The sequence below is a fragment of the Gigantopelta aegis genome, chromosome 3, assembly GCF_016097555.1.
Source record: "Gigantopelta aegis isolate Gae_Host chromosome 3, Gae_host_genome, whole genome shotgun sequence".
NCBI lineage: Eukaryota > Metazoa > Mollusca > Gastropoda > Neomphalida > Peltospiridae > Gigantopelta > Gigantopelta aegis.
In genome coordinates this window covers 77,237,879-77,255,938 of record NC_054701.1, presented here as the reverse complement: position 1 = coordinate 77,255,938, position 18,060 = coordinate 77,237,879, and the positions used below count along the sequence as shown (strand labels likewise).

Here is an 18,060-nt window from a genome sequence, read left to right as displayed (position 1 = left end):
CCTGTGGATGGTGGATGCAGCTCTCCCAGTCATCGTTCGTGAATAGTTCACATTCTTAGGTAAGGAAACACTGAGAGAACGGTTCGCAGCCTCACATTTCTGTGTGTCTGTATACAGTTTCATTTGCTCTACAGCTGAAATACTTAGTTTAATCTTCAGAAGTTCCAGTACTAACATTTTGTCATTTTCATTCATATTCAGGTCTGTGATTCTGTGTGTACCCAGGAACATGGATCAGTGCCACCAGTTGTTCGTTATTCCTCCACTGCAGACGACCGTGTACCGCGAACACTTTGAACAGTCACCACCGTAGCACGAAAGTGTCGATTGCAGGACCTTTGGTAAGTTTCGTTTCAGTACACCGATATTACCAGTGTGTAGTTTCATCAGTTCTTTAAGAATTAAACTGCACCTTGCTTTCATATCCTGGCTGAATACCTTCTGTGCTTCACGCTTTTGTTCACGGGTGGACCCAGTAAACATGTCGGGACTGAAGTTAGCTTTGTAACACTTACGAAACTGACTCTGACCTAAGTGGGTTGGATCAGCTAGCCGCTGCACTTTCCACATTGGATGTAGAAGTTTCAAAGCACTATCAACTCCAGCAGATGATCTGGAATCTCCATCTGTTGTGACGTATTTTATGAGAATACCTTGTAGAGCCAAGTCTGTTCCGATATCTTTTCCCATCTCGTATTCCGACAGCGGAGCAAATGGCGGCAAGTTTGCTGTGCAGTCAGGATGACCACCGGGACACGTCACATGAATACCTTTGTTTCTTAACCAGGCACCGGTGCAACAAAGTTTATTCTGGAAGCAGGCACTTACAATGAATTTTCTTTCAGTCATTGTTTCACACGCAAGTCCTATAGCTTGTGATGCATTCTGGCCCGGTTTCTTCCGACTTGTTATTGTCGTGGAGTTGTATCTCCCATCCATGGCTATGTTAATTTCATCACGTTCATTTCCACGTTTCATGTTAATGTCTTTCAGTAGCTCAACTTTTTGTGCCATATCTTTTTCATTTAGATCTGTTACAGCCGTTGATACCTTGTATGATGTTCTCTGCATGCTGCTCCGACACGGCGGTGGAATGTCCATGCCTGCCAATAGCACTCTCGCTCTTGTATTGCCGACGGGAGTATCTTGGAGACCGATAGCAAGACCCACATTAGTTTTTGCTGCATTTGGGCCAGGTTTATTTGTCTTCACCTCATTGTACAATTTGCTTTCAGGAGCAGTGAAGTCACAATTCACACAGTGTAGTGTGATTTTCCAACAAAGACCCCACTTAACCTCTTTTAATATTTGCATTTCAGGCTCGTCCCACTCAGGGGAAGCTGTTGAGTGGTATCTGAAAGCTGCATTCCATGCATCTACCATTCTGTCATTGTCCATTATTCTCATGCCTTCTTTGTCTTTACACTGTTGTTCTTCTTTCATTTCAGACGCAGTACATGTACTCGTAATGGGACGTAGCAGGCGGACTGGCTGTGACGCACCTTCGCAATCTGGAGTGGATATGGTGGCTGAAGTGGAACTCGACTTCGTGACCAAGGCAAACTCGTCTATATTCATCCTGACTACTGGTCGCAACTTCTCAGTGTGAGATTCTGGACTTGCATGTTCATGCAGCAGAGTTGCACCCTTATTCCAAGGTGCATGTCCCTTCTTGAACTGTGTCTTTCGTCTTGTATTGCCTTCCATGGATGTGACTCGTAGTGTATAAAACAGTGAAATACTTATTGTGGTATGCATGTCCACCCTTATATATATGTTCATGTGTGATGTCACTTTCAGTTCTGATGCATTAAAACATTTCAGTGCAGTGGCAGTTGACAGCTTCTTTTTTTTCACTGTGTATTCGGTACTGCATCTTTGCAGACTGGTGCCCTGTCCTCTGCATTCAGGTGTGACCTGTTACGGTGTGCAGACACCTTGCTAATTACCCTCACCAGAATGACACTCGAGCAGTCCTAATTTGTAATTGGCATATATTGACTGTGTGCAGTATCCAAAATTTTACAGTTTTAAAGATTAAATTTTGTTTAAAAAGAGAACTTTGTGGGAATTTTTTTTTTTGAAAATGTATCAATTTAAATTAAATTGAATTTTTGTTTGAAAAAATCATATTCCTGCCAACTGCTATATTTCAATTGCAGAGAACACAATAAGGAGCAAGTTTCTTTTTGTTGTTCAGAAAAATGTCTGTAACTTTTAAAGTTATTGCATAATTACTAGTCCACTATTGGGAATAATTTGACGCAGATTGCCGCCTTTTGCGGCACAGGCAGTCCCCCATTTCACAGGCTCCAATAGCCATATTTGGTATCAAATATTCTTTTTATTGCCTGTATGCAACTTGACATATGTATTTAAATGCCATATGTGAGTTTGAGTGTCATGGTGAAAACAATTTGGTCTGATAGGCCTCAGACTAGAGTTATCCACCCATTTGGTTGTCCAAAATACGGAAACTAATGCGAGAAAATATAGTTTTCTTGTGATGTGATTAATGGCTGGGGAGCTGCTTAGTATACTGGATTGTTACACTGGGTTTGACAGGTAAGAGGATGCAGTTAGTGAATATGTGCACTTGGTTTACACTGGATACTGCATAATGTCCCCCAGAGCACATTGAAGTCATGCAAAATATGTGTAAAATGCAGAGAAATGGGTGTGATTCGGTCCCTTAGCCCACGTGTGTTTGTTTACATTGATATAACGCGGAAAAGAGCTGGACAACAGATGTCGTCCTTTCGAATGTTCAATGGGCCCAGGCAGGTAATGTTTCCCGTGAAATGCTAATGGCCTGTTGAAATTAATAAAAGTGCTACAGCCACTGGGGCTACATGAGAATACATAGTGAAATTAATTGTGGTCTGAGGCCAACTGTCTGAATCACTGCAGCAGGAGCTGACATTCTTCTGCTGACAGTACGAGCACTCCAGCGTGGACAATGTGCGCATCACATTTCGCAGTATGGTACCAGAAGTTAGAAAGTTGTTTCCGCAAGTGTCAACCCTACTACGTCTCCTTCTGGTATCGCCTGCAAGTTCGTGCTCTGCCGAGCGTTCATTCAGCGCACTTCGCAGGGTGAAAATGTGGCTCCGGAGCACTATGACCCAGCAGCCTCTCAACCACGTGATGGTCTGTCATGTGCACAGAAATCGTCTTGCCGAGTGCGCTGCACGAGATATCGCAATTGAATTTGTCGATGGATCGAGCGATACACGGCGTAGTGTTTTGGGGAAATTTTAGACCATTAAAGACTTGTTGGAATACCATCAGTGGCACCATTGTTTTTATTCATGTTCATTATTTGTACTTGAATTAAGAAATTTGACCAATAAAGTTATATTGTAGGCCTATCTATATACCATTTGTTCAGTTTAGTCACAATAATTAAGGCGAAAAAGGGGTCAATTTTCCTAAATTTTCGGGGGGAGGGCCCCCAGACACCCCGCCACGGGCTTCGCGCCTGCGGCGCTCGCGGTTTCGGGCTTCGCCAGACACCTCGACCCCCACCCCCCCCCGGCAAAAATATATAAATATATGTATATGTATCAGTCCCCCCCCCCCCCCCCCCTTTTAAAACCGGATCGACGCCTATGGTGTAAAGGAATATTTGTTTAACGACACCTCAGCTCATTTTCAAGCTATTCCATATCTAACATATGATTATTTAGACACTTGATCAACATCGTTACGTTGTTGACCGTTACGGTGTTGACCGTTGTGTTATTGACCGAATTTAACAAAACACAGCTGTTCATCCTATTATTCTTGATAAGCACTGCTGAATTGACAAGCTCTCTTCGAATAACCCATTTATGACGATCTCTCAATGAATCATATTCCTTTTGCACATAAATATATTAATTATGTGTATTGACAGGGAATAAACATACATTGTACGTAGTGACCCTTCTCTCCCCCGCACGCCCCCCCCCCCCCCCCCCCCCCCCCCCCCCCCCCCCCGATCAGTTGTAAAAAAAACAACTCAAACTGGCGACACTTGAAACGAGTGTGGTTTCCTCTACGTGGACGGAATCATGTAACATGTCTAGATTTCTCATTGTACATCATGGGTTGTATTTGTTGCCCGACATTTGGGTGTCATTTACGAAAAAGGTAACAGAGAAGGATAACCTTGCGAAATTTTAACGACACCCAGCACAAAAACAAATCAAAACAAAATTCGCTATTGGGTATCAAGTTATACGATGATCAACATCAATGTAAAATTCTAAAATTATTAATAAAAATAGTGTTAAAGGCGCACTCTAGTTTCAGCCCGGAACAAACGACTTTTAAGTTTAGTTAATCTACAAACCTGGATATGGTTATAACAGAGAGGAGCTAACGTCTGTGATGTTTTTAACAGGGAAATACCTTCTAAAAATAACTACAGCTTGTCTCGATAACCGTTACTTCTCAGATGAATGTGCGTTTTTAGAATTATGAAAAATGCATTTTGTGGTATTACAAAAACCCGAATGACCATATTCACTTCAGGTGTACGAATATGAATGTTTTAAGTTATAAAATGTAAGTACTTCCAATTTAAATTATCAAAAACGGCTTTAATAGTAAAACATACGTCGTAGACCCTAGTTCCTGAATACTAAGACAGTGTTCACTGTTAGAGCCGTTTATGAGTACTGAAATCAAAAATTACTTATATTGTATTGTTTAGATTACCCATTTCCTTACAACCGAAGTGTTTCTGGTCATCCTGGTGTTTCTAATACCACAAAATGTTTTGGGTTTTTTTTTTTAATATTTTTAAAAGTCTGAAATGCAACGTTTATGGAGTCGGGTTCTAGTCTATTTTAACGAATTTCCCCCGATTCAACGTCACAGATTTAGCTTCACTCTGTTATACCTTTATCCAAATGTGTGTTGCAGGTTTGTAGATCAACTAAATTTAGTGTCCATTTTCACAGGCTGAAACTAGGATCTGCGCTTTTAACATTAAATACCAAAAACATTAATCTTCAAAAAGATGAAAATAAACACTATGGTGAGACCATGAAAGCAGTGCGTGAAGCCGTGGTAAACAAACCCACACTGAACCGAATTATCACGATAAATCAGATTTGAACAAGGAACTTCCTGGTTTGGTACAGTGCAACCTATAGTATGGGTTGTGCTTTCACAGACCAGGAACTTGAACGCCGTAGTTCGAGATTCAATGATGTCGTCTAGCGGAACCTGTGTATAATAGAACGTATACTATATAATACACGAAAAAGAACTCCACCCATAGTTAGTTATTAGGGTTACTATTTTTAAATCCTGGGTCATACCCGCTGTGAAACACGTCATGCATGACAGAAGGAGTATAGGGAGTGGGTTGGGTGGCAAAATAAAATTTGTTTGACGATATTTGAGTATGAACGCTTTAAATGACGGTTATTTCGTGTCCAACATATGGCTGTTTTGACATTTGGTTACGAGAAAGAAAGGGGGGGGAGAGAGAGAGAGAGAGAGAGAGAGAGAGAGAGAGAGAGAGAGAGAGAGAGAGAGAGAGAGAGAGAGAGAGAGAGACAGACAGACAGACAGACAGACAGACAGACAGACAGACAGACAGACAGACAGACACACACAGACAGACAGACAGACAGACAGAGAGAGAATAGAGAGAAACTGGGACAGATAAAAGTAAGAGAAGGAGAGAGAGAGAGAGAGAGAGAGAGAGAGAGAGAGAGAGAGAGAGAGAGAGAGAGAGAGAGAGAGAGAGAGAGAGAGAGAAAGAGGAAAAGAGGAAGGGAGAGAGAGAAAGAAAGAGCATAGAGAGAAACTGGGAGAGATGAGAGTAAGAGAAGAAGAACAAGAAGAGAGAGAGAGAGAGAGAGAGAGAGAGAGAGAGAGAGAGAGAGAGAGAGACAGACAGAGACATAGACAGAGAGAGAGAGTCATGGAGTGAAAGAAAGAGAGAAAGTTATAAACGACCCGTTTTCTATTAAGTATCAATTTTGTAATAAAAATGTACCAATTTTGTTTTAAAATTGGACCAATTATAAAATAGGTTCCCATTCTGTAATACAATTAGGCCCATTTTGTAATGTAAACAAATAGGTGCCCATGTTGTAATTTTAAAATACCAATTCTGTAATAAATGTGAATTTAACTCAGATTCAAGCACGCTATTCTGGGTAAAAACATCGGGTATCTGGGCTGTCTTTTCAGGACAGGAGTTAATGATTATTAAGAGAGAAGTCAGTTTAGTTGTTTTAAACCTCCACATTGAATCGTATGTTATGGACCATTGCCGGTCACGGTGGTGTCGTGGTTAAACATAAGATTAGTAGGTAATGGGTTCGTAGCCCGGTACCGACTCCCACTCAGAGCGAGTTTTAACGACTCAACGGATAGGTGTAAGACCACTACACACTCTTCTCTCACACTAACCACTAATAACTAACAACTAACCCACTGACAGCTTAGATAGGTGAGGTGTGTGCCCAGGACAGCTTGCTTGAACCTTAATTGGATATAAGCACGAAAATAACTTGAAAGGAAATGAACCATTTAGTAATAAAGGACCCATTATGTAATACAAAATGACCCATTCTTTATTAAAAGCAGGTGCCCATTTTATAACAAAACAAAAAAATAGGTGCCCATTTTGTAATAACAAATTAGCCTTAACAACCGTTAGAACTCGCACTTGATGGAACCAGTACCGAGGTGCGAACCCAGTATCTTCTAGCTGTAAGGGCAATGACGTAACCACAACGCGACGTACCTCTGTTTCCCCCTATTGTGTCACACTTGACTTTGCGTAATTATTTCTGGATCCTTGTGTATTAATTTAATGTCAACCCAATGATTAATATCCGAGACTTGAAGCCGAAGAAAGAGGATGTAATCTGTAGTACAAGTACTAGTCTATTATTTTATTTCCTGCACTACACCAGCTAGGACTAAATCACTCTTCAAGTACAACATCTTCACAATTATTAGACCGAACATACGTTTTAACCACAGACATCCTAGTAAAGAACGTTCAGGTCTGTTTATCAAAACACCGAAACACATTGCATAGTTTGCACATCAAACACGCAGTTGCCCCGTACACGTGCGTGGGGTGTCATTCTCGATTTTGACAATTTCCAGGAAGATCCATTAATCACTGTGGAACATTATTTCGGTCAATCTTTTTTCATTTTGTTGATCATACAGTTGTTATAGTTTTGTTGTTAGTCATTTTTATTGTTTGAATTTGCGATTTACTGATAAAAAAACATCAACTTTCAAATGTCACTTCTGACCCCAATCGTCTTTCAAGATCTTTGGTGGTCATAAAACCTACTGTAATACTGAACTACCTGTTGTAATGTTTGCCCAATTAATTAACTATTATCATATAACCATTCCCCACAGCTAATATACCTTACAATTTTGGCAATTGTAAATTGTAATTAGAGTTCCCCTACTTTTTTGAAGAGTATATATTATAAAACAAAACTAGTGTACAGTGTAATATGTATTAAAACATTTTTTTTTAAAGAAATAATAAAGAATGTTTCAGTTCATCATCAGGAAGGAACAACTGCTAAATATATATGTTCTATATATATATATCTGTCTGTCTGTCTGTCTGTCTGTCTGTCTGTCTGTCTATCTATCTATCTATCTATCTATCTATCTGTCTGTCTGTCTGTCTGTCTATATATCTATATATAGATGGATGGACGGACAAACGGATGGACGAACGGACGGACAGAAAGACAGACAGATATATCGATGGATTACTTACTTTAATTATCCTCTTAGTGCCTTGTGGCACATAAGGCCCGCACAAGATCTCTCCAAACTACTCTGTCTTGGGCTTCCTTGGCTCCCGTACCCCATGTCAGTCCAGCATTCTTTAGTTCTTCGTCCATTGTCCGTCGCCATGTGGTTTTTGGTCTGCCTCTTTTTCTTTTTCCCTCCAGTACTCCATGTGAAAGCTGTTTTTGCTGGAAGGCTGTTGTTCATTTTGCAGACGTGTCCAAACCATTTCCACCTTCTCTTCTTTAGAGTTAAACAGACGTTTTCTTGTTTCGTTGTTTGGTGTAGTCTGGTGTTGGAGATGGTGTCAGACCAGTACACTTTCAGTATCTTCCTTAGGCAGGTGTTGTGGAAGCTGGAAAGTCTGTTGGTGTCTTGTTGAGTCATGTGCCAACACTCTGATCCATAGAGGAGTACAGAGAGGACATTACTCTGATAGATTTTGAGTGTTGTTCTTCGGGAGTACACTGACGATCTCCATAGTTGTTGTGGCTTTGCAAAAGCTGGCCTAATTCACAAAGCTCTCTTAGGCTCAGCTAGCATCCTCTTTGCAAGTCTTTTAGCATTGCACTGCGAGATAGCAAAGTTGTGAGACTTTAGTGAATTAGGCCCCTGACCTTTTCTAATCGTGTTTTAATATCTTGTTCTGTACGTCCTTCATATCAATGGGTGTTTTTTTTAATATTTGGGTGTGTGGGTCGGTGGGTAGGTACATGGATGGATGGATGGATAGATAGATAGGTCTGTGGGTGGGTTGGTCGGAGGGTGTGTTTTTTGTGTTGTTGTTTTTTGGGTGGGCCGGCGGGCGGGTGATTCTATCCACTCGCAGTATACGTGCTGGCTAATATACACAACACCGCCCTGACAACGACATAATATGTCTACCCAGTACCAACTACAATCCCAGTATTAACCCCATGCTAATTGGGCGGTGGGAGGGGGGGGGGGGGGAGAGACTACTACTCCGACGTTTCTCTCATAAACACTAATTCAACAACAACAAAAACAGTAAAAAAAATTATTCACATAAATCTACCGACCGTGGTGCATCTGTGAATATGAATAACATACATAATAAATATTAAATACCATATGTTAAGCATGATTAATAACGAAAAAGGTAATTTTGTAAATTGGCCGACTATCAACATAAAATATTATATTTACAGTATGAAAATATAAAAAAGAAATTTGCATGTCAATGCTGCGAAAAATATTCTACAAAATCATTTTGAAATAGAAAAATATATTTATTACAAAAACTGCAACTATGAAGCAATTCATAAGCAATAGACACCCTATAAAACACTCATTGAAAGAATGTTTTAATTAAAAATAATGCTTTGAAAGTTCACTTGGAAATAGAGTACTAATTAAAATGTCATTCTCTAATACTCTCTCAATATCCCCACAACTTCTTTATACTTATCTACTGCTGTTGCACCCCCCCCCCCCCTCTCTCTCTCTCTCTCTCTCTCTCTCTCTCTCTCTCTCTCTCTCTCTCTCTCTCTCTCTCTCTCTCTCTCTCTCTCTCTCTCTCTCTCTCTCTCTCTCTCGCTCTCGCCCTTTCCGTCTTATAAATATCATAGAAAGCATTAAGATGTTTAAATAGCATATTTTGTTTAGATACTATTGTTTAAATATGTACTTTGTAAGGCAGTGACGACGGCTCCCCAACCTGTTCACTGCCTATGTTCTGGGGGCAATAAAAAGATTTTTAATAATAATAATAAAAATGAAAAAACAAACAAAAAAACACCACCATATTTTATTGTTGATTTCTACATTTTATTACTATAGGCCTAATACTTTACCAAATTTACTTAAAAGTTTTCGTAACCTTGTTAGCTGTTTTTGCTTAAATAACAAACTAAACTTATAAAAACTATTTGTCGTATTAAAAATTCTTTCTTTTTAATAATAGTTATATTTCTGTCAAAAATACGTTTCTTTTTACGTCGTTAACTAAGTAGACTGGTTACACAATGGTTATTACAACTGAACCATTTGATCCAACATATCCGAAAAACAAAACATAGTGCCGTCACTTTGCAGATTAGCAAGAGCCCAGTAGTAGAGCACAGCGGCCTCGAGCAATACTTGGATGTAAACACACGGAATGTACATTACATTTAATAAACGAATAGGACCGACACTGAGGTGTTTGAAAAAAGAAAAAAAAGAAAAAGACCCCCCCCCCCCCCCCCCCCCCACGAAAAACAACAAAAAACAACAACAACACAACAAAAGCAAATAACAACAAAAAACAACAATAAACAGAAAAAGAAAAGTTAGTTTTGTTTAACAACACCACTAGAGCACACTGAATTATTAATCATCGGCTTTTGGTAATTTCGACATATAGTCTTAGAAAGGAAACCCGCTACATTTTTCCATTAGTAGCTAGGGGTCTTTTATATGCACCATTCCACAGACAGGTTAGCACATACCACGATCTTTGATATACTAGTCGTAGTGCACTGGCTGGAACGAGAAATAATAGCCCAATGTACCCACCGACGGGGATCGATCCCACTCCCTCAGGTGAGAGCTTTACCACTGGGCTACGTCCCGCTCTTCCTACTAGTATTCTTGTATATATGTAATGACTTGACTTGAAGATTTTTACATGCTCATATACCACGAAGGTTTCGAGCATGTCTATCCCGAGTCTCGTCTCTGGATGCCAGTGGCCTGACTCGGGGCAGAAAACTTTAAGGGGCAATTTTGACAATATGTAATGAAGCTATATGTTCACACCTCTACACCCCATTGCTTTTGCCAACCTGCATCTAAAAACTTCCTTCACAGTTCTACTGTCCTCCCATTGTATGTAGGTAGTGCTGGCAAACAAAGCTTTCAGAGACTTGAACATTAGCTTCTTGGTTACAGGCTCCCTGATGACAATCACCACATCCTTGCCATTCTTAAAGTGGTCGTACAGGGCAAGCTGGACCTCACAGCGGCACCAGTGGCTCCTGGCAAAGTCATTGGATACTACGAGAATGGTCTTCTTGCTCTGTTCCATGCAGTCCATAATATTGTCTATGATCATTTTCGCGCCCTCGAAGTCTCGCCTGTGAATACACAGCTTGAGTCCCAGGTCATTTTCCAGAAAAGAACACACTTCTGTCATCATCCAGTCAATGTCGTGCGAATCAAAGGACACAAAGGCGTCGAATTTTAATTCCGTATCTCTGCCTGGTAGCTTCTGATACTGGCATCTTCTTCGCGAGTACATGCAGTAACGAATGTTCCAGCGGTTACGGTACACCACGAGAGAAACCGCTGAAAGAACAACAGCAAAAGCAGAGACGGCTATAGCAGCAATGATGTATGGGCTCAGAACCACGCACGAGGCATGCGTCGGATTAAATCTATTCAGGTGAATGCTACCTAGGTTTTTGCAGTAATACGTTCGCGGATAGTTTACAAAACATATACTCTTGTTTCTCATCGCGTCATTCATCCATGTGCGAAACCATAACAAATCGCAATTGCAGAAAAACGGATTACTTCCAAGATTGAACTTCTTAATGCTTTTTAGCATCTCGACCGGAAATGACGTTTCGTTAATAGTACTGATACGGCACCCGGCAAGATTCAAATATTGCAGGCGAGTTACGTTGGCGAAGGTTCTGTCACTCCAAGTAGGCAAATAATTTCCTTGTAGGTCCAGTCGAATGAGATTCGGGAGTTTTCCAAGCGTGTCGGGTGGTAGTTCATAGAGCCACGTCTTCTGCAGATTTAAATACGTAATGGATTTTAACTGCAACAACATAGAACGCAGAGCGTTTTTGGAAAGGCCGATGCGAGTTCGTTGAAGTTGTAGTTGCATAAGTCGAGGTGCCCATTTAAAAGGAAAATCCCCCGGGAACGTACTGTCTCTGAATTTCGACGCGCCAGATAGTATTAATTCTTCGAGGGAAGTTGAGTTAAAGGCCAGTTCTTCTATCGTTTTCAGAGACTGTAATTTCATCAGATGCAGTTTGTTTAAACGGGGAAGATTGCTGAAACTGTTGTTCCCAAGAACTGTGATTGGATTTTCGCTGAGTTCTATATGTCTAATGGAATTAAGACAAGAAAATGAACCACTGTTTATTGATTGTATTCCGGTATTTTGTAGATTTATATACCCGAGATGGGAATAAACAGAACTTCCGTTGGGCCGGCAAAACTCGGCTACGAGTCTGTCGTTGTTACCCATGTCCAAATGTTTAATATTTTTTGCGTTCTTTGTCTGAAATAAATTAAATGGAATAAACCTAATGTTCATATTCCTTAGAACGACGTTTCGCACACTATCCCCAAGACTTCTGAACGCTGGTTGTAACAATTGGACAGGTATTGAATTCTCTCGGAGATCGAGGTAAGTCAGATTCTGAAAATCCTCAAACACGTCCTCAGATATGTTTCTGATTTGGCTTGTGGCAAGTGTCAGTGAAAGAAGTCTGTGTTTAGAAACGGGCGACATGACCTGCCTGTCCACAGTAGATATATTTCCATTCAGTAAAGCGAACCGTCGAACGTAACCTGGTATTGCAGGAATGTAGCTGAGACCGTGTGTCTTAAGACCGCAGATAGCTGTTTTGGTTTTGAAGTTGCATTCGCAGACACTTGGACACAGTAAGCTGGGAGTGAGACAATGTACTAACCCACCTACTACAGTTGCTGTGGTGAGCAACAAGCCTAGCCAGGTCATGTTTTGATACTGCAATAAAAAATAAAAATAAAATTTGTTAAACAAAATCCCAGCTAGGTCATATTCCGCTACGTTCCTGAAATGAAAGAAAAATATCAACCGTTGTTATAGGCTGGAAGAAAAACGAATGGAACAAGAATTGTATGGTGCATAATAAGACTTTAGATAATTTTGAAGGTTAAAGGGGGTCTGGCGTAATTTTGTCACCCTTGAAGAATTTAAGAAATTCAAAATGGCATTGAGGTCACCACTATTCGTCCATAAATGGAAAACGAAAACCTATATGAATTGATAAGGAAGATTTGTCTGGACAAGGATTTCCTTTAATGTGAAGTAATGTCTGAAAAGTAGGTCGCGCTGACCTAGTTATGGTACTCAACATACCGCCATCCCACGTTGTACTTGCATGCAAGGTGTGCTGATCCTACAGGAATTGAAAAGAGGGGGTATTTTGTGTGCACCATCTCACAGGCAGGATAGCACATACCACGGCCGTTGACATACCAGTCGTGATGCACTGGCTGGAACGAGAAATAGCCCAAATGGGTCACCGATGGGAATCCATCCTAAACCCACCGCGCATAGGCGAGCGCTTTACCAAGTGCTGGGCTACGTCCCGCCTCCTTGTCTAGGTTCTAATAAACCAAATCAGTTCCTATTGCCGATAATGTTAACGTTTACTAATAAAATTGATGTAAGCAGCGTATCAACACACCCAGGAAGTACAGCAATAAAACGTGTGGCACCTCACATCTAATCTACCTGCAAGAAAACATATTGATTCCCATCAGTGGCCCATTGGGCTATTTCTCATTCTAGCCAGTGCATCACGACTGGTATGTCAAAGGCCGTGGTATGTGCTATGCTGTCTGTGAGATGGTCACATACCATTTAAGAGTTTTAATTAATGTTTTTATTAGCAACCGTTATTTCTGTTGAAAATTGCAGTTCCATATTACTACCAATCACAACCACAGCTGTTTTTACTCCGTAAATATTTGACAGTACACCTCGAACTTAGACATAGAATTCTCTCCTTTTGGTACCATGTAACCTATAAGGAAAACTGCATATTATAAAAGATATCTTGCCGCTACTCATAAGGAGTAGCCGTAATGGCCGCTATTTCTCGCTCCAACCAGTGCACCACGACTGGTACATCAAAGGCCGCGGTATGTGCTATCCTGCATATATAAAACCCCCGCTGCCAATCGAAAAAGAGTAGCCCATGAAGTAGCGACAGTGGGTTTCCTGTCTCATTATCTGTATGGCCCTTAACCATATGTCCGACGCCATATAACCGTAAATAAAATGTGTTGCATGCGTCGTTACATAAAACATTTCCTTCCGTAATGGCTGAATCGGTTGTCTCTTTCTCAATTTCAAGTGTTGAAATATCAAAAGGCTACCTGGGGCGTAGCCAGAGAGAAAAAACATCGAGGCAAACCCAGACCTGTAAAATAAATATCAGTGTCATGGGAAAAATAAAATAAATCTGGGTAAATTCCAGACGAGGCAAGCGCCTCGTCTGCCTCATGCTGTCTAAGCAGTAATTTAAAATGTCCGCTATCAACACATTCCGTTGCTTTCCCTCGTATGACACAACTGTGGAGCATCTATTGTTATAGGTGCATGAATACGTGCCTTGTGTCGTGTTATGGGACATGAGGCTGGCAGATCATTACCACAACAGTTTAGATACAACATGGCTTGACTACCCGTAGTTGTCGGTAAAAGTAGGCCTACTTAAATGAAATGAATATTTTTTACCGTGGTTATAGAATTTAATGCACAAAAAATCGCATTGTAATTCCCCCAACTCCCGACTTAAATGGGTGCGATCAGATTAACAACTAAGGTTATACGACGAGAATCGAGTTGTAAGAGCGCTCAGACTAGAAATTGGACAGTCTAGACGTCGTGTGTGTATGTGTGTTTGTGTGTGTGTGTGTGTGTGAGAGAGAGAGAGAGAGAGAGAGAGAGAGAGAGAGAGAGAGAGAGAGAGAGAGAGAGAGAGAGAGAGAGAGAGAGAGAGAGAGAGAGAGAGAGAGAGAGAGAGAGAGAGAGAGAGAGAGAAAGAGAGACAGAGACGGAGACAGAGACAGAGACAGAGGTAGAGTTTGTTTTGTTTAATGACACAACTGGACCATGGCGATAAAGTCTATGAATCTTTCGATGACATTATAAGCCATTTCTAAATTGTCAGCTCCTATTTTTATATTAAGTGAATAACGATAATAATAGTGGTCCTCCAATGGAGGTGGAGATGGGGTAGTTCCCGGGAGCAGCCCCGGTTTTAGCAGATCTGTTCTCATCAAATGAAATATTTCCGGTAATAGAACTTATCAAGAAAATTAGCACATGCAAGATAAAAGAGAAACTAAAACTCACAGTTCTAAATAATTCCGTACTCCGGATTGTTGGTCTCAAGTGCTATTATGTGGCACCGATGACGCATGTCATAACAGTTGATGAGTCACACACATACAGTCTACTCTGTATTTTAGCCGATGACTTTAATACAGAAGAATTTGAACTGGCCTACATATGTTACAGGTCCGGGGGATCCGGGAGTGGTGCGCAGAAGCCTGTGGCCCACAACTTGAGCCAAAAACTTTTTTTTCTTCTTCTACTGTATTAAAACACAATGTGCTTGTTTCCCTTACTTTAGCGTGTGCTCCCATTTTACATATTGTTTCTACGAAGCTTTCGTTTGAAAAGCAAGATATCATTTTAAGTTGCCATTTAAATAATAAAGACAGCCATTTGCAATTCTAACTGTATTACATGTATGTATTCTTTACGATCATGTGCATAACAAGGACGTTCATAGATGCAGTCACCAATACAGTCATGGAACACGCAGTTATTTATATCTTTGACATTTTAGTGCTCGGCTATTGGATGTCAAACATTTGGTAATTTTGACATACAGTCTTAGAGAAAAAACCCAAAACGCTTCCTATTGTCATTAGTAGGAAGGAAAAAGAAGTTCGTTTTGCTTTACAACATCACTAGAGCACATTGATTTATTAATCATCGGCTATTGGATGTCAAACATTCGGTAATTTTAACATATAATCTTAGAAAGGAAACCCGCTACATTTTTCCATTAGTAGCAAGGGGTCTTTTATATGCACCATCACACAGACAGGATATCATATACCACGACCTTTGATATGCCAGTCGTGGTGCACTGGCTTGAGCGAGAAATAACCCATTGGGCCCACCGACGGGGATCGATCACAGACCAACCGCATATCAAGCGACCGCTTTACCACTGGGCTACGTCCCACCCCCTCCCTCCACCCACACTGAAAGACTTAGTAGTAACCTTATTCTAAGTAAAGGCTGAAGCGAGATTCCTTCGCTTATTCTGAAACACTGTTGATGGTAGGTGGGAGTGGGGAAGCATGAGTTGTGTTAAGGGGCAAGAGAGAAAAATATAAATGTAATGTTGATGGGAGGAAATAGGTGTTCCCTACCACATCCCCCTATACGCCAGTGTTCCGAAGACCAAAAACAGTTTGTTTGTTTTGTTTAACGACACCACTAGAGCACATTGATTAATTAAACATTGGCTATTGGATGTGAAACATTTGGTAATTATGACTCGTAGTTATTAGAGGAAATCTGCTACATTTTTTCTCAATGCACCATGCAAAGGATCTTTTATATGCACTTCTCCACAGACAGGAAAGCACATACCACAGTCTTTGTCCAGTTGTGGTGCACTGGTTGGAACGAGAGAAAAAATCTGAAGACCAAGTGTTAGTAATTAGTACAAATGTTTTAGCGGTACGTTTTACGTTATATGGTTAATAATAATAATAATAATAAGAAGAAGAAGAAGAAGAAGAAGAAGAAGAAGAAGAGCAGCAGCAACAACAACAACAACAACAACAACAATAATAATGATAAGAAGAAGAAGAACAAGAAGAAGAACAACAACAACAATAATAATAAAGAGCAACTCACGGAATTTTGGCTAATGCGTACACACGAACCCAGCGCATTCTACATGCTAACTACTCCACTGTTTAATCAACAACACATATTAATTTATTCCCTTTCTCCACGTGAAAACGTCCTCCTTTCGAAGTAATATAAGAGTTGTATGTGGATCAAATTCCTGAACTGTTAGGCCTATTCAGTGGTCTCGCCGCCCAGTTTTAGAACACCACCACGTGATTGTGACACGGTTCGTCGTGTGGTGTATGTAGTTTTATGTGACTCCTTCGTTCTTTTATATAGCTATATACCGTAAAACCTGTCAAATAGACCACTCAAGGCAGTGTGCGTGCGTGCGTGTGCGCGCGCGTTTTATTTGTGTGTCTGTGTCTGTGAGTGTGTGTATGTATGTCTTTGTGAGTGTGCTTCTGTCTCTATGCGTGTGTGAGTGTGTGTGTGTGTGTGTATATTTGTATGTGCGTATTTGTTTGTGTGGTTCCAGAACCTTAAGTTGCATGGCGTTGCTAGGATTTTGCACTGGGAGGATACCCATACTGAGGGAGACATCAATTAGATTGGGGAGACATCCACATTTTCTATGGATGGTGTTAGGGGTGAGTGGGAGTGTCAATGTCGCGCACAGATCTACGTAGAAATATAGTCAAGGCGTGGTAAACTAAACACTTTTGGGTACATTTTAACCTTTTTCAAGGCACATAGTTTTTGGTGGTGGGATAACTGTTTCAAGACACCACCACCTCGTTAGTTATAGCCTGGATTCTATATCGAATAGTGGAGTGGGTTCGGGCGAAATAATGGGGCTAACTTTGTACATGACATAGATGAGCGACCGCACTGAAAACAATGGCGAATTAAGGTGGGATAAAACATGAAGATGGTGTGTTCCAAATACTTAAATATTGTACTATTAAAAATATACCAGATTTGTATCTTTAAAGTCGCAGACACTAGTTTCAACCCGTGTAACGTTACACTAAGTTTGGCTAATCTACAAACCCGAAAACAAATACATTTGCATAAAGTTACAATAGAGTGAAACAAATTTTAGAGTGTGTAACGTTGCAACGGGGAAATGTCTTTAAAAATAGACCATAACCGTTACCTCTGTGCTTTTTTAAAAATACGAAAAAAAAAACAAATTGTGGTTACACACTGGCGTAGGAAGGTGCCAAAACGTGTGTGTGTGGGGGGGGGGGGGGCACACTTTTTTATTTACACATTTTTACACTATTATAAAGCAAATATAAAGGAAAATATCTGAAAAGTGGGGGTCACATGTCCCCTTGCCCCCCCCCCCCCCCCCCCCCCCCGCCTGCTTCCTACGCCAGTGTGGTATGAGAAACACCGGGATGATCAGCAACACTTCGGAAATATGGACATGGATAATTATCTATATATAAAAAAAATATACGTAACGTCTAATTTTAATTATAAAAAACGACCCTAACCGTAAGAAATACGCCGTACTGTTAACAATACTAGGGTATGTCACTTTAAAGGAAAATGTTTAATTGACAGTTTCATTAATCAAAGAGAGTTAGCCTTTAAATATTTCAGTATCAAGTCATGATGTGTGGTAGAAAGGATTTTTGTTTTATTTAACG

General features: G+C 40.5%; 1 protein-coding gene across 1 annotated transcript; it reads right to left on the bottom strand.

Annotated features, from left to right (window-relative positions):
- Positions 1–10,362: 10,362 nt before the first annotated feature.
- On the bottom strand, positions 10,363–16,681 carry LOC121369101 (toll-like receptor 13). Its single transcript, XM_041493953.1, has 2 exons — positions 16,463–16,681; positions 10,363–12,493 (listed from the first exon to the last, which is right to left on the bottom strand). Exon 2 carries the CDS (start codon positions 12,482–12,484, stop codon positions 10,529–10,531), a length of 1,956 nt encoding a protein of 651 aa, XP_041349887.1. The 5' UTR covers positions 12,485–12,493; positions 16,463–16,681; the 3' UTR covers positions 10,363–10,528.
- Positions 16,682–18,060: the final 1,379 nt, after the last annotated feature.

Bases quoted from the DNA above. Each gene is read 5' to 3' on its own strand.
- LOC121369101 (XM_041493953.1), bottom strand. From the start codon at position 12,484: ATGACCTGGCTAGGCTTGTTGCTCACCACAGCAACTGTAGTAGGTGGG.